This window comes from Leptodactylus fuscus, chromosome 4 (assembly GCF_031893055.1).
Source record: "Leptodactylus fuscus isolate aLepFus1 chromosome 4, aLepFus1.hap2, whole genome shotgun sequence".
In the NCBI taxonomy this organism is placed as follows: domain Eukaryota; kingdom Metazoa; phylum Chordata; class Amphibia; order Anura; family Leptodactylidae; genus Leptodactylus; species Leptodactylus fuscus.
The window spans coordinates 208,781,378-208,804,631 of NC_134268.1; the positions used below are offsets into that span (position 1 = coordinate 208,781,378).

The following is a 23,254-nucleotide window of genomic DNA, read 5'->3' on the forward strand; positions in this document are numbered from 1 at the left end:
TTTGTTTCTGGCGGGATTCGAACCCAAGACTCCAGTGCTGCAAGCCACTGAGCCACCGTGTTGCCCCAGGACTAGGCTATTTGTGACACTAGTCCATAAAAACCTGTGGTTGGCTTAGTGTCTCAAATATAACCCCTTTAAAAGGAAACTTTCACCCGCTCCACCAACCCTAAGCTTTAATAGTTGCTGCTCCACTGATTCCCATGTAGTTGGAATTTTTTCTATAGCCCCCACCGTTCCTGAGAAAACTAGCTTCAGCCCCTAGTATGTCATTAAGCTGTGTACTGTCAGGTGGGTGGGGTCAGACTATCTGATCCAGCCCACCTGACAGTAGAGAGTTTCATTAGCATACTGAGTGCTAAAACGAACAATGATGATTGCTCAGGAATGGTGGGGGCTAGAGAAAAAATTACAACTACATCCAAACCAGTGGCGTGGTGGTGGTGAAAAATCCTCCTGCAATACCAGACACAGACCATGTACAAGAGAGGCGCTCTTTTTTTTGGGGAAAAAAAGCAACATTTTTTCTAATCACATACAGTGTTTTTTAGGTCGGGGCCGCAGGGGCAGTAACTGCAGCAGGTTAGTCGGTGACTAATCCACTGTGGTTTACTATAGCAGTGTAATGGATTGAAAGAAAGCTCATCCATGTGCTCATCCGAAATTACAGGTTAACTTCAGCAAAAAGTCTCAGCAAAGTTTTCCTACGAGTGGTAAAAAGTACACAAGGTGGAGTGGACCATGTGTGGTTATAAATGGTGAAGTATACAGGAGTATATAGCTATATCTTGGCTGGTCGTATACTAAGAAAGACTGTAACACTGATCTTAAACATAGAGGTCTATGGAGAAGTCAGTCTTCCATCAGGTAGCGCTTTAGTCCCCATTTCTTTTTTTGGACAACTGGTTTATGATATTGAACATGTATAGCATTGTGCACAAGTTTTAGGCAGGGGAATGCTACAAAGTAAGAACACTTTCAGAGAATTTGTTAAATGTCAGAAAGAAACCATTAACCAATGAAGAGAAATGTAAACCCCATCAATATTTGGTGTGAACTTTGCTCTTTGGAGGAGGAGTCCTGGAAGGGATGATCCGGCCCCCGCAGAGCCCTGATCTCATCATCATCCAGTCTGTCTGGGATGATGTGAAGAGACAGACAGATTGGAGCAAGCTTACATCCACAGAACATCTGTTTAGTTCTCCAAGATGGCGGCGGGAACAACCTCCCTGCCAAAAAATTGTCTGCAAGTACCGAGAAGAACTGATGGAAAGCAAAGGGCAAAGGTCATGCCAAATATTGATGGAATTTACATTTCTCTTTTCTTCATTCACTCTAAGAAGCCAGCGTTGTCACAAGTTATAGAAAGAGGTGACCTAGAATAGTTGTCTATGGACGCATGCCCAATTTTTGGCAAAAATGTCTCTAAGGGGTTCATTCATTTGACTGTAGCTTTCCAAAATTGTAGCCCTGGGTTCATGTCTGCACCCCTGGTGGTCTAGGGCAATGACGTGTCGTCTGCAACATTTTCTTCTATGGCAGGAGGATGATCATAGATATTGATCGGGTCACAAGCTCATAGAGTCTGCGCGGTTTTGCGAGGTGCACTCGACAGTGTAATGGGGACAGGGTGGCTCATAGTTTGCTACTATTGTATCCAACCCGAAGACACCAGTAACACAAATCTCTCTTCAGTTCTGTAGTTTGCTACAGTGTATCAGTGCAGGAATCTTACCATGACTGACAGAAGTGATAAAAATAAAAACCAAACACGTCTGGTCATTGCATTGTTATTTTGTATTTCCTCATTACCTCTCCTTAGATGCCCCCATGTAACAGCACAACGTTTTTTCGGTGCGTATTAATTTATTAATATATCTTTATAGTATCGGGATCTCATTCTGTCTGATACAGGGTTCCAAATCCACTGTATAGACAGGCTTAAAAGATTAGATTTTGTGTTCCCACCACTAGAGGGAGCTCAGGGTTTTGTTATTGAGGCCACTGAGTTACTAGTATGCAATAAGCTCTAGAGCTCCCTCTAGTGGAAGCTGAAGGGAGCCAGAATTAAAGGATTTGTCAGCCTCAAATCAAATTTTCATACCGATGTCCTGTCCATAGGATAGGTCATCCATATATGATCTGCCTGGTCTGACACCTAATCCCCGCAGAGATCAGCTGTTCTAGCAGCCTCCAGGTGTCAAGTAATAGCAGAAGTTTGCTGAACCACCACCATGCAGTGGATGGGGCTGCTGTGACGCTTCTATTACTTAAATCGTAATGTCGCCGCACACGCCTGAGGCTGCCAAGACAGCGGATCTGTGCGGGGTCAGGGTGTTGGACCCTGATAGATCACATACTGATAACCTATCCTGTGCTCAAATGGTGTACCTGTCACCAATATATTAAGGGTATGTCCACAAGTGCGGGATTTGATGGAATTGCTGGAGAATCCGCACTATTTTGCAACGCAAATCTGCAGAAATTTTGCATAAAATTTGCAGCAAAAACCAAGACTTGGTCCTTATTTTCTGCTGTGGATTGCCATACTAGATAACCTGCAGTACACCCGTCCTGTCTGGGCATATCCTAAATCTGTATCTGCCTTATACACCCCCCAAGATGATGAAGACTTCTTACACAAAAGACGAGACTCCGTGTGACACTATATAGAGAGACAAGTTATGTGCATATACTATACCAGGCAGACTATAGAACACCATGCATTTATTATCAGCAGCATGCTATATACTAGTGACATGTGCACACTATGCATCAGTTATGCAATCTGCCCACACTCATGAAAAAAACCTGAATTTTCAGCATTTTCCAAGGGAAGAATAAACAGTGGGGAACTGTAACGGGACTGCGGACTGCAGACTGCCATCTACAGCAACCTGTATTCTTGCTTATGGTGCAGCAGACTGTCTCTGGATGGAATTGGACCTTCCAGTCTGAACCCTGACTTTAAAGTGAATGCCCATCATTTAGCACAATGTAATAATATTCTTTGCATTTTTATATTATTTGTAGTTTTGTTTTTATAATATAAAGTCCTGAAAAACCAACAGATCTAAATGATAGAACTGAAACTGCCAGCGGTCACCACTAGGGGGAGCTAAAGAGCTCACTGCATACTGTGTTATTACTGTGTTTAATGTGTAACAGCATAGAGTCAACTCATAAGCTCCCTCTAGTGGCGGCTGTGAACAGTAAGAATGCTATGTTTTAGCTCTATCCCAGAGCTCAGTATTGGTAAAATAGAGCTCTGACACCTAAAATAATATATTAAGTAAATCATTTTGGACCTATTTAGATTGCCAAAACAAAATTGTATTCAAAGGTGGACATTCCCTTTAAGGATATACTTGGTACAGCATAAACATAACACCTACAAGTCCATGTTAGGAAATCTCTACTGATAATAATGGTATATGAGCAAAGCTTCTTTCATCGCGATGGGACGCCTGTGAATGATGACCGTCATGTGAACTGCATGCATGGAAAGAAAGAAGACCAGAGGTTGTCCAGCTTTGTAAGTAGTCAGAATTCAGCTACTTAGGGTTGTCAGGGCCTTTATCTGAAACAACTGGAGAGTCACGAGTTTCCAAACAAGCCTTAAAGTGAACATCCACCTGTTCACACCATGTTGTTTATTCATGAGATTAATTTCATGATATATCTTATGGCGGCCAGGGCTCCATTTTTAGGATACAAAGCTGTAAATCCTTTGCAAAGACACAGAATTACACAAAAGTATTGTGGTTGCATGCAGCCACCACTAGAGGGAGCATACTCCATTTGTATGGGAGTTGTATGCAGTAAGCTCGCAAGCTCCCCCTAATGGTGGCCATGCAATCTGAAGTTTATGTTAATACAGAGGATTTGGCAAAGATGGAGCTTCGACCACCTTAAGAATATATATACAGAAATGTATTAGCGTGGATGTTGGAGATAAACATAATGGCGGATGTTCACTTAAAGCCATAGAGAGTCTCCGAGGCTTGACGAATCCTGTCTGTACTCACTCAGTGGAGTTTGATCGTGGTCTGAATCGCTTTCCTCTTAGCTTTTTTCTGCTGCTGCTGATGTTACCTGTAAGATATGAAGATATAATGAATACAGGTATAAGAGCAATACGAGGGATACAATGTAAACATAGTACCAATCTATGCATACATGGGATTTGTGTAATATGGCTGAACGTCATTGGTAACAAAAGGGTTCAATTCAGGGGCCACATGGTGGCTCAGTGGTTAGCACTGCAGCCTTGCAGCGCCGGAGTCCTGGGTTTGAATCCCACCAGGAACAACATCTGCAAGGAGATTGCATGTCCTCCCCGTGTTTGCGTGGATTTCCTCCAATACTAAAAACTACTACTACTCCATCACTGGACCCGATGGTGGATTTACGGGACCTGAGGCAATTTAGCTAAATTTCCCAGGGCAACTGTTAATATGTGACAGAGCTTTCCGTAGAGTGCGACTAACCTTGCCAGGAGTTACTCCTTGGTCGTCCATTTTCGCACACATCGGAGACGTGTTTGGTGTCCGGGATCCTTTCACTCCATGAGTGGGACAGACCATTAGACCTAGGAAGAGAAAAAAACATTACTGAATCCATCATCTGCAGTAAAGCGAGGATGTGTCTGTAGTGCTGGACAAACGCCATGGAAGAAAGTGTCAGATTATTGACAGCAGAAAACGACCCCCAAACAGGGATATGAAGACAAGTCCTTATTTTTGAAGTGTCTATGGATCTCAATACTGTCGACAATTCTTGGTATTATCAGTCAGGGGATTCTATGTTTCATTGGGGTTTTTTATATAACTACAGTTTAGTAAAAACAGCACCACCCTTGTCAACAGGCTTTGTCTGGTATTGCAGTTTATTTATATCCAAGTGTATGGGGCTGAGCTTGAATACCAGACAAAGTCCATGGACAAGAATAGTGCTGCTCCTGGAAACAAAAACGGCCCATTTTTTTCTCATCCTAGTGTGAATTTTTATTAGATTTTTCCCTAAAGACTTGTGGACATAAAAAAAACCGTCCATTGGTTAAAGGGGCACTACTCCTAGAAACACATGAAGAAAACACAAAAAAACTTACCAATTGGTTACACTTTCTGCAGGCTCACAGGCAAGCAGAAAACAGGGGGCTATCGTCTTCTAATCCCATCTATCTTCATCTGAAGAGGGCGGGGCTTAGTTAAAGGGAATGTGTTACCAGACCCCAGCAAATGAACCCTGATAGATAGGTTAGGGTCACCTAAATCAGAGTTTTCTCCTTGTGAATCGCTGCCTGTCTTACTGCGATGTCGCCATTTTTGGCACTATGCAAGTGAACTCTTTGGGGCAACGGGGCGTCACCGCTTACCTCTTTAGGGCAATGGTAGCGCCCTCATTTCTTCAGAGCTCAATTGTGTATTAACAAATACAGTGATATCTCAATAATCATAAGGGGAAAGCGATTGATTTGGGTGACCGTAACCTATCTAACTGCAGGGTAACCTATCTATCTGCAGGGCTGGGTTGGTATCCTGGGGTCTGGTGACACTGCATTTAAGGGTCCAAGGTAACATTAGAGCCAAAACGCAAGTGTGCAAGTGTTCTGTATAGGGAGAGTCACTGGTGGTGGCTTATCTTCCCCAATAACGTCTTAAAATCGGGGTACTTGAGCTTCATCTCCCCCTATATCTGCTGATGGGCAGAGTTGGGAGGTCTCCTTTCACTTTAGATGGTCAACTGGTCTCTTTGAAATCGGTAGATTCAACCAAAATGACTATAATACGGTCCTACGGTTTTAGGAAGCCAGTCTTAGTCTGTCATCCACAAGCTGCTGTCAATCACAGTGATGCACTGAACATAAGTCGAGTCATTGTGTCATGCAATGATGGATCCAACCAATTAATAAGGTCAAGTATAAGATAAACATCAATAGGTTTCTTTGACTTCAAAGGAGCGAGATGACTGTGAACGACCCCAGTCTTACCCCAAGGTTACGTCTATGCTTGTTCAATAGGAAGCCACCATAGTTATGCCCGACTCTCCATCTTGGTGCCATAACCTATACAACCCCAATGAACAATTTATAGACCAAGCCATACTTTGGCCTCCGAATCCCCCAATATTAAAATCTAAGCTATGGCTACTTTGAAGTCAAATGTTTTTTTTTATGGATTTCCTTTATTACTATTCCACAAAGAAGAAAATTAAAAAGGAATCAAACCTTCTGCAAAATAATGAAATGTTCTGACTAATGGAATAATGTGGGATGGAACAGGCAGAAATCTGAAAATGCGACAGAATAGCAGACCTCTTCTTAGAACTAGATCCTGAGTTTGAGCTGACTCCGGGAGGCAAGTCGCTATAAAAGGAGTCGACATCTCCAGCCTTTTTTACATAATCTCCCTGGGGTATTTGTCTAAAGCATAATAGATATTGTAAAGTCAGAAAACAAGACAAACGCACATAGAAACGACACAGACATTAAGGCATTAGTTCAGAGGGGAAGGACAGAGAGGGTAAATGGGACATGTATGTTTCACTACAGGACACGAGTCATTGGCACGTGGCTCTCCGGGGATGGATGTAAGCTAGCTGCCTAAGTCAGGGGTGAACAAGGACATTGACAAAGCTCAGGGAGGCGTAAGAACATGACAATGGCCATGCACCTGCTTATAAAACCAACTACTGTGTATTGCAACGGTGCAGGGAACTCATGCCCAGGGTCAGGACAAGTGGTACAAGGGTGAAGGGCTGCCTAGGGTGCATGGATAATGGATTCTGAAGCCACTTGGCTGTGCTAATCCCAACAGGCTTATCTGTCGCAACGTGAAACAACAAGGGCAACAAGGAGTGGAGTGCAATGGCAAAGCACCTGTCCTGGGATCAGTGAGATAGAGATGTGGAGAAAGGTGCAGGATACAAAGGTCTGGAGATTCAAGTTACAGCAGCCAGAGCATCTTGCCAGCTGTTGTAACTTGACCCAAGCAGCAGGTAGGTCAGGATGGAGGCAGAGTGGTCAGAGTAGGAAGAGGCTCTGTTCTCTTCTCATCACTGAGGTAGGTAAATGTAATGTGTACTGTATATGTGTGTAATGTAAATGTATATTGTGTATAAATATATGTGCACGTAATGTGCATAGGTGCTATATTTATGTATATAAATGCATAAAGTGTAAGTATATTAGTATTTAAATAGTTGTGTGTGTGAAGTATATGTATATATGTGTGTAATATAGTACATGTACCCACGTGTATACCTAGGAGGAGGGGGCTATACATTGCTTCCTTTGTGCTTTGTCAGTGACCGTAATAAAAAGGGGGGAGTTTTATCAAAACTGGCACACAGAATAAGTGCGGGTGTCGCCCCTTGTTATCCAATCATGTTGCAACTTTTGTTTAAAACATGGAGTCTGATACATGTGAACTGCAATGTGATTGGTTGCTTTTCTTTGCACCAGCTGTGATCAGATTTCTGGATTTTCTTCTACGATTCTACTGATATTGCACCCAAAAACAAAATGCCTAAAGGGTTAACCCCACCTGATAAATGAATGGAGCTTCACCAGGATATGCCATCACTTTATGATCCAACCTCTGGGATCCCCACTGTGTGAATACTCTTCAAACTTGTCCGTACACAGTATCATAACTGGGCTAAAGCAGTGATAAGCCATCACTTTGTCACATGGGATTAACCCTTTAATAAGCTTTAAAGTGCAACTTTCATTTAATGTTTCTTTTTTGCTATCATGTTGGGGGTGTTTGATAAACATTTTCGTAATATACTATATTAATCTATGTAACTTCCTTTTACTGTAACATACTATATTAACCTATATAACTTGCTTTTAATGTAATATACTATAGTAACCTATGTAACTTCCTTTATATGTAATATACTACGGTATATTAACCTATGTAACTTCCTTTTAATGTAATATACTATATTAACCTATGTAACTTCCTTTTAATGTAATATACTATAGTAACCTATGTAACTTCCTTTTAATGTAATATACTATATTAACCTATGTAACTTCATTTTAATGTAATTTACTATATTAACCTATATAACTTCCTTTTAATGTAATATACTATAGTAACCTATGTAACTTCCTCTAATGTAATATACTATATTAACCTATGTAAGTTCCTTTAAATGTAATACACTATATTAACCTATGTAACTTCCTTTTAAGGTAATATACTATATTAACCTATCAAACTTCCTTTAAATGTAATACACTATATTAACCTATGTAACTTCCTTTTAATGTAATATACTATATTAACCTATGTAACTTCCTTTTAATGTAATATACTATATTAACCTATGTAACTTCCTTTTAATAGAAAACAGGCTCTAACATTCTATAGCAACCTTCTAACTTGCCAAGGAAAATCTGTATGTTTGTAAAATTGCCTATCTGTAAAGCTGTAGAATTTGCCAAAGGGGAATGGTCAGTTCAAATGGCTGTATGTCTGGTTTTATATAGCCTAGAAACATGGTTCTCGTATCAAAAGAAAGGGAGATACAGCCGTGTGAAGTGACCTTCTTCTCCCTTTTAGCAAATGCTACTGCACTGAATATAGGTGTATAGGACAGACTTCACTGGCAATGCTTACAGCCAGTCTGTTTTCTATTAAAAATAAGTTAGATAGGTTAACTAAATATATTACAACATGTTCACCAAACACCTCCTGACACAATAAGAAAAAAAAAAATAAGAGTTACACTTTAAACTAAGATTCTGATAAGCAAAACTGAGTTATTCAATTGGGAAATTAAACAAAAACATCTGGAACATTTGGTAAAAAGAACACTTAATTCCGAAAATTCTAATTTTTAATTTGTCAAAGAAATTGCTGTCACTATTTATATTATAGTATAATCTTATTAAATCTAGTCTCATTTACTGAAATAATTTACTTCAATTTTTTCTTTTCTTTTTTTTTCTTATATATTGCAGGCATTTTATCATGCATAATTGTTTTTTACTGGAAAATATAAAATGTGGTAGCTGTGCATGTCATGGCTCTGCCCATTCACTTCTATGGGAGTCACAGAAACAGCTCAGCACATTTGTTTTGCTTTCTTAGGGTCCAGTCACACGGATTATTTTGATGCTGATTCTGGCATGGAATGCACGTCACAATCAGCGTGGAAAAAAAGCCTCCCGTTGACTTCAATGGGTTCCATTTTCTGCGTAGAACCCATTGAGATCAATGGGAAAAAAAGCCCCCAATTGATTTCAATGGGTTCCGCACAGCAAACGGAACCCATTGAAGTCAACGGGAGGCTTTTTTTCCACACTGATTCTGACGTGGATTCCATGCCAGAATCAGCGTCAAAATACTCTGTGTGAATGGACCCTTAAAGGGGTTTTCCAAACTGATGACTTTTCATTATGATTGGTCATTGATAAAAGATCAGTAGGGGTCTGACATGTGGGCACCAGGCCTATCAGCTGTATGAGGAGGCCGCAGTATTCAGGTGAGCACTGCAGCCTCTTCAGTACTCACCAACGACAGCACCATATATTCGTATAGTGGCTGTGCTTGGTATTGCATCTCAGCCTGATGAAGGTGACGTGAAGGGAGAGACACTGCTGCTTCAAAAAGCTGATCTGTAGGGGCTCCCAGGCATCGGACCCCTATGGATCTTCAATTGAGGACCTATCCTAAGAATAGAATAGAATAGGTCAATAAAAAAGTCCGCTTTAGCCCCCATACCAGTGAATGAAGAGAGTCAGAGACATCCCATAGTTAGTACCCACATTTATCAGACCTCCTCTGCACTAAAGTGGGAATAGCCTGTTAATCCTGCAAGGCAGCCATATTGTTAGGGGGGAATGACTTGCTTAATCTCTCTATATCTCATCTTCTATGACTTGTACTATGGCAGGTATAGGGTCTAAAATTAGGTCTATAGTGACCCCAGTCTGTAATACATACGGTAGATATAGTTGGGGACAAGGGGCCGATGGTACATGTTGCATTCATTTTTATGGGATTGCTCAACTTCCCATAGAGGTGAATGTAATGGCAGTGCACCTGCGTGACCGCTGCTCCATTCAGACAGGGATACACGGGAACCCTGTTCTTTTGATCACTGGTGGTCCCAGCAGTCGGACCCTCACCAATCTACGAGTTATCTAGACTTTATAATGGTGTTTATTTAATATACCTCTGGCTCGGGGACACATGTCCTGATCTACATCTCATAGTAATACACAAAGCACAATGAGACAATGTCTAAGCAAAAACGCTTCTATCAAACAGCTCGTACTACTGTACTTCTTACAGACAAACATGGAAACGTAGATATCGGACCACAATCTGAACCAGTTTACGGATGCAGCAGAGCTGAGTTTGTCATTAAACTTTTCTCAGATCATGCAGAAGGTTCACATGCAGTGTTGTGTTGTCACTTGTTCCATCTGAGCTCTGCTACATCTCCATACAGCGAAATGGAACAGTGACATGGCTACAGCCGTGCAGTGTATCTTCCGATTTTCCTATTTTTTAGGGAAAAAAATGTGTCTATCATCTGTCCTGACTTCTTACAGGATCGCTATTTGTCCCTTTGCTGAGCAGACATTAGGAACCGATCGGTCATGAAAAAAAAGAGTATGGGACATATAAATGGAATTTGTGATAAGAACAAGTAAACTAGTGAAAGTGATGGGATGTGGTACGGTGCACAGGCAGCGACTTACCTTTCCCTCCGATAGTTTCTTTTCATGTCAAAGAAAAAACAAATTGTTACTTAAACATAGTGTTAGCTATAGAAATCCAAAAACTATAAAGAAATTTCCCAAATTTTTTTTATGTAAACCCACAGTAAAGAACCAAGAGCCGGTAGGATGTCCCCTGTCCCTTGCCCGGTTACCTCTGCCACCTCCGCTCAGGCAACGAAATCTACAGACTTGTGTGATGGTCCTAAATCGCAACGTATTTTGAGGGTTTGTCTGGTTCAGAATACATTTTTGGGTTGTGGCTGCACATTGTGGAAACGCAGAAAAAAAAAGGTAGAAAAAAACAAAAAAAACTACCCATGCTCACCTGTCCCCGGTGCTCCGGTGTCTCCCACCACAATCTAGTCGTAGTGATGTCGCCTGGGCTTCTCTTAGGTCGCTGATTGCCGAACCGCAGTTGGAGACACCGTAACATTGGGGACAGGTAAGTATGGGTGTTTTTTTTTTTTTTACCTTACCCGTTGCAAAAAAAAAAAGCTTAACCTGAACAACCCCTTTAAAGGGATTCTACCATTAAAAAACTTTTTTTTCTAGGTAACACGTCGGAATAGCCTTTAGAAAGGCTATTCGTTCGTCTCCTACCTTTGGAAGTGATCTCCGCCGCGCCGTTCGTTCGAAATACCGGTTTGTACCAGTATGCTAATTAGTTCTCTCGCAGCGATGGGAGCGTCCCCCAGCGCAGGAGATGCGATGGGGGCGTCCCCATTGCAGCTCGAAAACCGACTCCAGCGCCGCCTCTATCTTCTTCTGCATCCTCCCCTTCCTTCTTCGGCTTGACGTCAGACGCCTGCGCAGTACGCTCTGTTCGGCGAACTTGCGGTGTCGGCACTATGGCCGCGGGCATGCGCAGTACGTTCGGTGAAGTTCGCCGAACAGAGCGTACTGCACAGGCGTCCGACGTCAAGCCGAAGAAGGAAGGGGAGGACGCAGAAGAAGATAGAGGCGGCGCTGGAGTCGGTTTTCGAGCAGCAATGGGGACGCCCCCATCGCATCTCCTGCGCTGGGGGACGCCCCCATCGCTGCGAGAGAACTAATTAGAATGCCGATACAAACCGGTATTTCGAACGAACGGCGCGGTGGAGAAACTGAACAATTACTGCTGGTACAGCTCACTGATCATACTTGATGGGTGATGGTCCCAAATCTAGGACACCCTATGATCAGTTTATCACTGGAGAACTTAAAAAAAATATTGTCCAAAGAGGAGAAGCGCTTTGCACGTGTCATTCATTTTCTTGACTACATCATGACACCAGTGGCGGAGGAGGCGATATCAGTGTCAGAGGGGCATAAACTTTATTGTATAATGATAATATCACTTTATTCTGCATAACCCGCATCCTCATATGCATCTTTATACTATCTAGTCTAAGGGACTATTTGCATGGGTGAATGGGGAGTAGAGGAGATAAGTGTCTGCCTGTGCCGGTCTGACCACTGGGACCCCCACCAACCATAAGAACAAGGGTCCTCAGTCACCCTATATGAATGAAGTGGCACCTGGGCCTATCCCTGGCAGTCCCATAGAGTGAATGAAGCAGCAGGGGCAGATGACCACTAATGTTGATCATGACAGTAGCCATAGTGGTGAATGACATATAAAGTACTGTGCAAAAGCTTTAGGCAGGAAAGAAGTAAGAAAACTTTTAGAAATAGAAGGGTTAACAGTTTTAGCAATTACCAAAATGAAGCGAATGAAGAAAAGAGAAATGTAAATCCCATCAATATTCGGTGTGTTCGATTTGCCCTTTGCCTTCCATCAGTTCTTCTCGGTACTTGCAGACAGTTTTTGAAAGAAATTGGCAGGGAGGTTGTTCTTGCCGCCATCTTGGAGAACTAAGCACAGATCTTCTATGGATGTAGACTTGCTCCAATCCGTCTGTCTATTCATGTCACCCCAGACAGACTGGATGATGATGAGCTCAGGGCTATATCTGTGGGGGCCGTATCATCACTTCCAGGAGTCCTCCTCCAAAGTGCAAAGATCACACCAAATATTGATGGGATTTAGATTTCTCTTTTCTTCATTCACTTCATTTTCTTAATTGACAAAACTTAACTATTAACCCTATCACTTTGTTCTGCTTAGATCCAGATTTACTGTATCATTACATATAAGAGAGGACATATACAGTCAGTATAGGCACTTACTTGTAACCCCAAGCTGTAATTCCTAACACCAACACCAACACTAGCATGGTACCAGCAATAGCTCCTATGATAATGTTTGTACTAACAACTCCTGTAAGAGAAGCATATGTAATATCAGTCACTCCAGAGATAAGATAAACCACTATTATACGGCATAATACAGAATAAAATACGGATTATAATAACTGTAGTAAAACAGGTGAAGTACACACTGACCATCATTGTCCTTTATTTCCTTCTACATACAATAACTGTAGTAAAAGAGGTGAAGTACACACTGACCATCATTAGCCTTTATTTCCTTCTACATACAATAACTATAGTAAAACAGGTGAAGTACACACTGACCATCATTAGCCTTCATTTCCTTCTATATACAATAACTGTTGTAAAACAGGTGAAGTACACACTGACCATCATTAGCCTTCATTTCCTTCTATATACAATAACTATAGTAAAACAGGTGAAGTACACACTGACCATCATTAGCCTTCATTTCCTTCTATATACAATAACTGTTGTAAAACAGGTGAAGTACACACTGACCATCATTAGCCTTCATTTCCTTCTATATACAATAACTATAGTAAAACAGGTGAAGTACACACTGACCATCATTAGCCTTTATTTCCTTGTATATACAATAACTATAGAAAAACAGGCGAAGTACACACTGACCATCATTAGCCTTCATTTCCTTCTATATACAATAACTGTTGTAAAACAGGTGAAGTACACACTGACCATCATTAGCCTTTATTTCCTTCTTCTGCTTGTAAGGGAAGTAAGTGCTGCAGTCATCCCCTGTGTATTCCTCATCGCAGACACACTTCAGTTCATTGCTGCAGATCTGCAAGTGGAGGACAAGTATACTTTACATAGGTATCACTATAAACATACATGTGAAGGAGATATGTGGATTTCAGAAAATAAAGTTTATTTGTTCGAAGGAGTGTAGCTATACGGGGCCCCATAGGTCCCTCTGACAGATATAATATACCACTATTCTGAATGGTACAAGGTAGTTACGGGCAGAGAAAAAGTGAATTACGAAGAGGCTCCGGCTTATCATAAATCAGTGGGACGTCCCTGCAAAAGAATCTATGTCAGTGTAGATTTCTATTATAACTGAACTGGTCAGGCTAAGGCGCCCCCTACACAATGTGGTGAATGAGAGGCAGAACGGGGGTTGTGGCACATGCTTGGCCAAATATGCACCACAATATCACCCCTCTATGCCAGAAAACGCGTGTAGGGGGGTAGATAAATCTCCCCTATTGTGCCCGTCTGCAAAGGATGAATGGATATAGTCAACGGGTCGATCACTAAGCAGTCATTATATTGTTCTATGGGCCACTGGGAATCCCACCGGTACCCAATCATTGTGTTGGAGGGAGCCTATGGGCTGACAGAGGGGTCTTCATTGATAATGGCTGGTAAGAGGTTGACCACGCTCCCCACCACAGATACAGACATGGTGGAGGGGAGGAAGAGAAGTTTATTGCCTCCAGGTAACTATCAGCCGCCTATTGATGTAGTAATGGAAGGCGCCATGTGACCCGGCCCTGCTGTGTCGGGAAGTGGTTAATTTAGTATTTTGTGTAACGCTTCGTGCACCTGTATGTCCATCACATGATCGGGAAAGATTTTTATCCACTGGAAGTAAATAGTGATAGCTTCTATTGCATGAGAGCAAAAATCTAGAAAACCATAAAGAATTGATGAAGTACATGGAAAACGTATAGAACTTTCAGTCTACAATGAAAACGGGTAAAACCCTGTACCCTCTATCATCCCCAAATATGTTATTTAGAGGGGAACGAGGAGTCAAAATCATCATCAGAGTATCACGGACACAAGTCTGTGAGCGAGGATCGAAAAAAGAGAGCTTAAAGGGAATGTGTCACCAATTATTGTATATATTAAACCAGATTAAACCCTTTTTTGGTAACACGTTCTCATTAAAGGGATTCTACTATTAAAATCTATTTTTTTTTGTAGATCACACATCGGAATAGCCTTAAGAAAGGCTATTCTTCTCCTACCTTTAGATGTCTCCGCGCTGCCGTTCAGTAGAAATCCCGGTTTTCGTCGGTATGTAAATGAGTTCTCTCGCAGCACTGGGGGCGGGCCCAAGCACTCAAACAGCACTGGGCCATCCCTAATGCTGCGAGAGATCTCTCCAGCAACACCTCCATCTTAATTAGGAACGGCCTCTCTGCACGTCTTCTTCCGGAGCCGGGTTCACATTTGTAGGCCTCGGGCAGAGCAGACTGCGCATGCTCACAGGCCACAAGAAAATGGCTGCTTATTTACTGTGTAAGCGGCCATTGTTCTTGTGGCCTGTGGGCATGCGCAGCCGGATCTGCCCAAGGCCTAGAAGTTTGACCTCCAGCTCCGGAAGAAGACGCGCAGAGAATCCATTCCTGAAGAAGATGTAGGGTTCTCTCGCAACATTGGGGACGCGCCCAGTGCTGCACGAGAACTCATTTGCATACAGACGAAAACTGGGATTTATACCAAATGGGGGCGTGGAGAAGACATCTAAAGGTAGGAGAAGAATAGCCTTTCTTAAGGCTATTCCTATGTGTGATCGAGAAAAAATGTGATTTTAATGGTAGAATCTAGAGATGAGCAAGTACTATTCGAAACGGCCGTTTCAAATAGCACGCACCCATAGGAATGAATGCAAGCTGCCGGCGCGCTAACTTTGCTGGCGGCCGGCCACTTAACCCCCTGCGTGCTGGCTGCGTCCATTCATTCCTATGGGCGTGTGCTATTTGAAACGGGAGTTTCGAATAGTACTCGCTCATCTCTAGTAGAATCCCTTTAAACACTTTATGGCACCATATACAGATTTGTTACCATTTTGTTAGCATTTTGCTACATGAAGCCTTAGCCTAAGATTTCTCTTGAATTTCCAACCTCGCCTTTGCTTTCTACTTACACCATGCCCAGAACAGATCTTTTTTGAGCTGCCCAGACAAGAGCTGAAATTAAAGTGATCTACGGGCAGACATCTATGGTCCAGACACATCATTTGCTCTCCACATGGGGTGCCGTCTTCTACGTAACCAAGATCAGTTTCTTCGTCCAGTTTGACATGTCCGCCGCTGAGAAAGTAAAGTTATTAAGATAAGGTCAGTGGTCACACAATTCACTAGTGGTCTGGTTATTTCCATTGGCTACAAGAGGCCATTGCCTATAGCTGAGTGGGCTTGTGGTATATGGCGGTAATATAGATAGATAGGAGATAGATAGATAGATAGATAGATAGATAGATAGATAGATAGGAGATAGATAGGAGATAGATAGATAGATAGATATGAGATAGATGATAGATAGATAGATAGATAGATAGATAGATAGATAGATAGGAGATAGATAGATAGATAGATAGATAGATAGATAGATAGATAGATAGATAGATAGGAGATAGATAGATAGATAGATAGATAGATAGATAGATAGATAGATAGGAGATAGATAGATAGATAGATAGATAGATAGATAGATAGGAGATAGACAGATAGATAGATATGAGATAGATGATAGATAGATAGATAGATAGATAGATAGATAGATAGATAGATAGATAGGAGATAGATAGATAGATAGATAGAGAGATAGATAGATATGAGATAGATAGATAGATAGATAGATATGAGATAGATGATAGATAGATAGGAGATAGATAGATAGATAGATAGATAGATAGATAGATGATAGATAGATAGATGATAGATAGATAGATAGATAGATAGATAGATAGATAGATAGACAGAAGATAGATAGGAGATAGATAGATAGATAGATAGATAGATAGATAGATAGATAGGAGATAGATAGATAGATAGATAGATAGATAGATAGAAGATAGATAGATAGATAGATAGGAGAGATAGATAGATAGATAGATAGATAGATAGATAGATAGATAGATAGGAGATAGATAGATAGATAGATAGATAGATAGATAGATAGATAGATAGGAGATAGATAGATAGATAGATAGATAGATAGATAGATGATAGATATGAGATAGATAGATAGATAGATAGATAGATAGATAGATAGATAGATAGGAGATAGATGATAGATAGATAGATAGATAGATAGATAGATAGGAGATAGATGATAGATAGATAGATAGATAGATAGATAGATAGATAGGAGATAGATAGATAGATAGATAGATAGATAGGAGATAGATAGATAGATAGATAGATAGATAGATAGATGATAGATAGATAGATAGATAGATAGATAGATAGATAGATAGGAGATAGATAGATAGATAGATAGATAGATAGGAGATAGATAGATAGATAGATAGATAGATAGATAGATAGGAGATAGATAGATAGATAGATAGGAGATAGATAGATAGATAGATAGATAGATAGATAGATAGATAGATAGGAGATAGATATGAGACAGATAGATAGATAGATAGATAGATAGATAGATAGATAGGAGATAGATATGAGATAGATAGATAGATAGATAGATAGATAGATAGATAGGAGATAGATAGATAGATAGATAGATAGATGATAGATAGATAGATAGATAGATAGATAGATAGGAGATAGATAGATAGATAGGAGATAGATATGAGATAGATAGATAGATAGATAGATAGATAGGAGATAGATAGATAGATAGATAGATAGATAGATGATAGATAGATAGATAGATAGATAGATAGAAGATAGATAGGAGATAGATAGATAGATAGATAGATAGATAGGAGATAGATAGATAGATAGATAGATAGATAGATAGATAGATAGAAGATAGATAGATAGATAGATAGATAGATAGGAGATAGATAGATAGATAGATAGATAGATGATAGATATGAGATAGATAGATAGATAGATAGATAGATAGGAGATAGATAGATAGATAGATAGATAGATAGATAGATAGATAGGAGATAGATAGATAGATAGATAGATAGATAGATAGATAGATAGATGATAGATATGAGATAGATAGATAGATAGATAGATAGATAGGAGATAGATGATAGATAGATAGATAGATAGATAGATAGATAGATAGATAGATAGATAGGAGATAGATGATAGATAGATAGATAGATAGATAGATAGATAGATGATAGATAGATAGATAGATAGATAGATAGATAGATAGATAGATAGGAGATAGATAGATAGGAGATAGATAGATAGATAGATAGATAGATAGATAGGAGATAGATAGATAGATAGATAGATAGATGATAGATAGATAGATAGATAGATAGATAGATAGATAGATAGGAGATAGATAGATAGATAGATAGATAGATATGAGATAGATATGAGATAGATAGATAGATAGATAGATAGATAGATAGATAGATAGATAGATAGATAGGAGATAGATGATAGATAGATAGATAGATAGATAGATGATAGATAGATAGATAGATAGATAGATAGATAGATAGATAGATAGATAGGAGATAGATAGATAGGAGATAGATAGATAGATAGATAGATAGGAGATAGATAGATAGATAGATAGATAGATAGGAGATAGATAGATAGATAGATAGATAGATAGATAGATAGATAGGAGATAGATAGATAGATAGATAGATAGATAGATGATAGATATGAGATAGATAGATAGATAGATAGATAGATAGATAGATAGGAGATAGATAGATAGATAGATAGATAGATAGATAGGAGATAGATAGATAGATAGATAGATAGATAGATGATAGATAGATAGATAGATAGATAGATAGATAGATAGGAGATAGATAGATAGGAGATAGATAGATAGATAGATAGATAGATAGATAGATAGATAGGAGATAGATAGATAGATAGATAGATAGATAGATAGATAGATAGATAGGAGATAGATAGATAGATAGATAGGAGATAGATAGATAGATAGATAGATAGATAGATAGATAGATAGATAGGAGATAGATATGAGACAGATAGATAGATAGATAGATAGATAGATAGATAGATAGATAGATAGGAGATAGATATGAGATAGATAGATAGATAGATGATAGATAGATAGATAGATAGATAGATAGATAGATAGATAGATAGGAGATAGATAGATAGATAGATAGATAGATAGATAGGAGATAGATAGATAGATAGATAGATAGATAGGAGATAGATAGATAGATAGATAGATAGATAGATAGATAGGAGATAGATAGATAGATAGATAGATAGATAGATAGGAGATAGATATGAGACAGATAGATAGATAGATAGATAGATAGGAGATAGATAGATAGATAGATAGATAGATAGGAGATAGATAGATAGATAGGAGATAGATATGAGATAGATAGATAGATAGATAGATAGGAGATAGATAGATAGATAGATAGATAGATAGATAGATAGATAGATGATAGATAGATAGATAGATAGATAGATAGATAGATAGGAGATAGATAGATAGATAGATAGATAGATAGATAGATAGATAGGAGATAGATAGATAGATAGATAGATAGATAGGAGATAGATAGATAGATAGATAGATAGATAGGAGATAGATAGATAGATAGATAGATAGATAGATAGATAGATAGGAGATAGATAGATAGATAGATAGATAGATAGATAGATAGATAGATATCTCCATATAGTTTACCTGCAGTTCAAGAACTTTCCTAGATTTTGTACAGATGATGTTGTAATGGAGTCAACCAGTTCCCCAAGTCTTGGCACCCCAGAAATATTGGTACACAACAGATAACCACAAAGGACGTCCCTGGAAGGCAAAACAGATCCCAAATCAAGGAATGAGAAGTGATAGTGAACACACCATTCACTGGCGACAGTCAAGTTAAAGGGGCTAGAAAAACATGGCTGATTTCTCCTATAAACATACACACGTGTGCACAGGTTGTGGTTGTTACGGCAGCTGCTTACATGTTACAGACCTGTATATAGTCATGGGGGCGGAGCAGGCTTTCCTGAATAGTCATGCTACTCATGACGAAGGAACCAGTAGCGTTCCGAAACGCGTAGCATCATCAGTCAGCTCCATGCACGTGTATCTGCCACCTCGGTATGCTGAATGAAATATTTTAGATGAACAAATAAAAGCTACATTTTAAGGATTCTTGGTGACGCTGGATTTATTCCGAATTTCTGGTGCTTTGTGGTGAATTGGAGTCCGTTCACGTCCGAGCAGCCTGGGAATCCATCTACGTCCGAACAGCCGGAGGAGTCTCTCACGTGGTTATGAGAGTGGGGTGAGCCATAAACTATTTTTTCTTCTTTGAATGCTACTCATGTGACTGATGTCGTACAGATTGGGAATTTCATCACCAGCCCCCTCTATTGGTATCCGTGGTGTCTAGTAATAATCCAGCTTCAATGGGGATAGTTACTCTCCTCCTTAGAGATAAGCACCTTCAAAGGAGTCTGGCAGCCCCTTATCCTACCCCCCATACACAAATACTCTGCATTTTCAGTGAAACTGAATACATATGCTAATACTATGTGTTTTATCGGATAAAATGGTTCATTCGACCTGACAGCTCAGGGCCCATTCACTTAAATAAGCAGTGTTGCAGTACCAAACATGGCCACATGTGTCGCTGTTGTCAGAATAATACAGGATAGCCCATCATAGTGAAATCCCATTAAAGAAGTGTGTATAGCGCTATACTATAACATCCATATCCTTACTGTTTGCTGCACTGTATCCAGGTGTCTTTATTGCGGCCACAGTTGCCTTTTTCAGTGCCTTCTATATTCAGCTTATCGTAGCAGTATCTGTCTGCAGCCGACGCTCCTGAAACATAGCAAAGGGCGGGTGTGAAAGACGTCACCTCCTACAGGTACCTAGCGAAAACCTAACCTTACAGTGCAACACGGGTATACTTACCCTCACCCCAGATGTATTTGCACTGTCTGTCTCTGGTTTTGCATATTCCGCCAGAACAAAGACCCTGAAAATTTTTGAGAAAAAGGCAAAAGATTAATAAGGAAGAAGATAAAAAAAATACATATCTATGCACATTATACAGGATAGCAAAGTCCCTGAGAGCCAATACGTGGCCGGGTGTTACAGACTCCAGCACATCATCATTTATACCGTATACCTACTCTCCCTGATTTGTACGATTATCCCCTGACCCTGGTCTATAGTCTCTCACTCTGCCAAATCAGTATCCCTGCGCTGTGCTGAGGAGGTCCAAAAGACCGAAACAGCGCTGTCCATAGCTGGGAATCTGTTCCTTTTGGAATAGAAATACTAATTTGGCAATAAACTCTGCATCATGATAGTAGGCTTATTAACTGAGTCATGCATGGTGTTAAGGAGGCTGCCCTCTAGAGGGCAGCATACAGAGTGCACTGTTCTCCTAATAACATCCTGGAGAATAGATTTGCATATTTTTTACCCAGAATCCCTAGCGGAGCAGGAATGACTTGTAAGTCTCCGTACTGCCTATGTAGGCACACACTCTCCCTGATGTGTATGATTATCCCCGTATACCTACATGTAAGGGATCGGGAATACAAGGATCCTATGACAGTAAAATGACTTGGAATTGAGTTACCTCTCGGTTTTCACAAGGATAGCCGTCCATCTTGTGTATATTTGAAGGACACTGAAAGAAATCGGACAGGATATAAATACAGGCTAGTAAGTTGGGCAGATATGGGGTAAGAGCGCCTGTTCCCTACATCATTCCTATATTAGCTATGATGGACAGGGACGCTCTGGCGAAAATGATGAAATGACTACTCTGCTGCAGAAACCCTGACAGTGACAGTGCTTAGTTCACACGCAAATACGCGTGTGCGTATTCCGTCGCGGCTAGTGCATGGCATCTCTAGTCATGGCATATCTGTAGGTAGAATCTGCCTTGCAAACCCCATTGAAATGAATAGAAGTCAAGTGCAGAATCCACCTGAAAAAATCATCTAGAGGAAAAAAATCTGCCACTCTCGTGAAAGTGAATGGGAGAGCTGTGAGGCGATTTTGTTGTGGATTTCAACTCTAAAATCTGTCTGTAAAATACTCAGTGTGAACGGCGTCCGAGGCTCCAATTAGGACCATTCATTGAATAGGAGCCACGGGCTGCAAAATAGGACATGAATAGGACCTGTCCTATCTGATTCGGCCCAGACTGTCATCCTGTACACGGGACCATGAAAATCACAGTCGTGTGTAAGGGCCTGCAGAAAAGAAAGGGTCCGTGTCCTACACGTGAAATACATAGTTAGCACAATGACCCACACCACAGTCACCTGCAACCGGCCTATAGAATATGGAGAATTACCTGGCTTGAATTTCCTGTACACATTTCTGGTATGTCGCAGTCGTTCACAGTGTCCCGACAAAACACTCCTTTTTCGATAAACTTCAAGAGACAGCGAGTGATAGAAGATAAAGATGAATATATAGTAAGACAATAGACACATCACTACAAGTACTGCTGGAGCCCCCTGCTGGACAATCGTCTGTGGACGTTTCAATCAGCTTCTACAAATGTTGCTGTTTTCTACCTGAAAAACCTCTCTAAAGTTCCCACCACTAGGTGTCTCCCTTCTAGCTAATTTTCTGTTCGCTCCCTGTTCCTAGGGAAGGTCCGTCTTTAAAAAGCAGCAGGGTTAAGGCGGAAACACAGTGAGCGGAGAGGCAGATCTCTCTCCACACCGTGAGGACAGCTGCTTACAGGAGAGTGAAGCTACTTCTGACTAGCTGCTTGTGTTATTGCTGATGGGATGTTAGTCATAGGCAGTAAGCAGCTGTCCTGATTGTGTTCAGATTTCTCTTTTTTCTGTGTCAGGGATCTTCTTAGCTGCATGGTGCTCTGTATTTGCAGTCCGCTGTCTCTGGATCCCTTATACTATGCGTTTCTAAGCTATTTGTTTGGTATTTGTACAGTTACTCCTGGCAGAATTAGTAGTTGTAATGGATAGGGGGGGGGGGGGGCAGACTGAATTGTATTGTACTCCCCTCCTCATAGAAAAATAGAAAATGTGCTGCAACCATAATAAGGCTATTAACAGTAGAAAAGCCAATGCCCTACATAATTAGACATTGCACATATTTCAACTTTTCATGAAAACTCAGACACCCTTTAAACCTTTTCTGTATATAGTTCTATTATTTTCTATTATGACTACAGTTCATTGTACCTATATACACCCAATATGTGTCAGGTTTTGTACCCCAGCTCATCTATTATAGATGACTTGGGGCCCGTTCACACGGGCACAGAGGGGGCAGATTATGGCGCGGAATCCACGTCATAATCCGCGCCCTTACAATGGTGGTCTATGGAGACCGCTCGCGAGCTGCCCTTTCTTCAGGCGG

At 40.4% G+C, this 23,254-nt stretch overlaps 1 protein-coding gene across 3 annotated transcripts in view; it reads right to left on the minus strand.

Annotated features, from left to right (window-relative positions):
• Nucleotides 1-4,012: 4,012 nt before the first annotated feature.
• ADAM22 (ADAM metallopeptidase domain 22) overlaps nucleotides 4,013-23,254 on the minus strand; it is a 138,155-nt gene continuing 118,913 nt past the window's right edge. The window contains exons 18-29 of one of the 3 annotated variants that reach the window (XM_075271707.1): nucleotides 22,215-22,295; nucleotides 21,489-21,539; nucleotides 20,813-20,876; nucleotides 20,614-20,719; nucleotides 19,568-19,687; nucleotides 15,864-16,029; nucleotides 13,661-13,766; nucleotides 12,917-13,007; nucleotides 10,727-10,744; nucleotides 6,317-6,424; nucleotides 4,491-4,591; nucleotides 4,013-4,095 (exon numbers count right to left, since the gene is read on the minus strand). In XM_075271707.1, coding sequence (XP_075127808.1) covers nucleotides 4,025-4,095; nucleotides 4,491-4,591; nucleotides 6,317-6,424; nucleotides 10,727-10,744; nucleotides 12,917-13,007; nucleotides 13,661-13,766; nucleotides 15,864-16,029; nucleotides 19,568-19,687; nucleotides 20,614-20,719; nucleotides 20,813-20,876; nucleotides 21,489-21,539; nucleotides 22,215-22,295 — 1,083 coding nt within the window. In that variant the 3' untranslated portion in view covers nucleotides 4,013-4,024. Of the gene's footprint in view, nucleotides 4,096-4,490; nucleotides 4,592-6,229; nucleotides 6,425-10,726; nucleotides 10,745-12,916; nucleotides 13,008-13,660; nucleotides 13,767-15,863; nucleotides 16,030-19,567; nucleotides 19,688-20,613; nucleotides 20,720-20,812; nucleotides 20,877-21,488; nucleotides 21,540-22,214; nucleotides 22,296-23,254 lie in introns of all 3 variants that reach the window. The other 2 variants (XM_075271706.1, XM_075271708.1) reach the window with 2 other exon arrangements.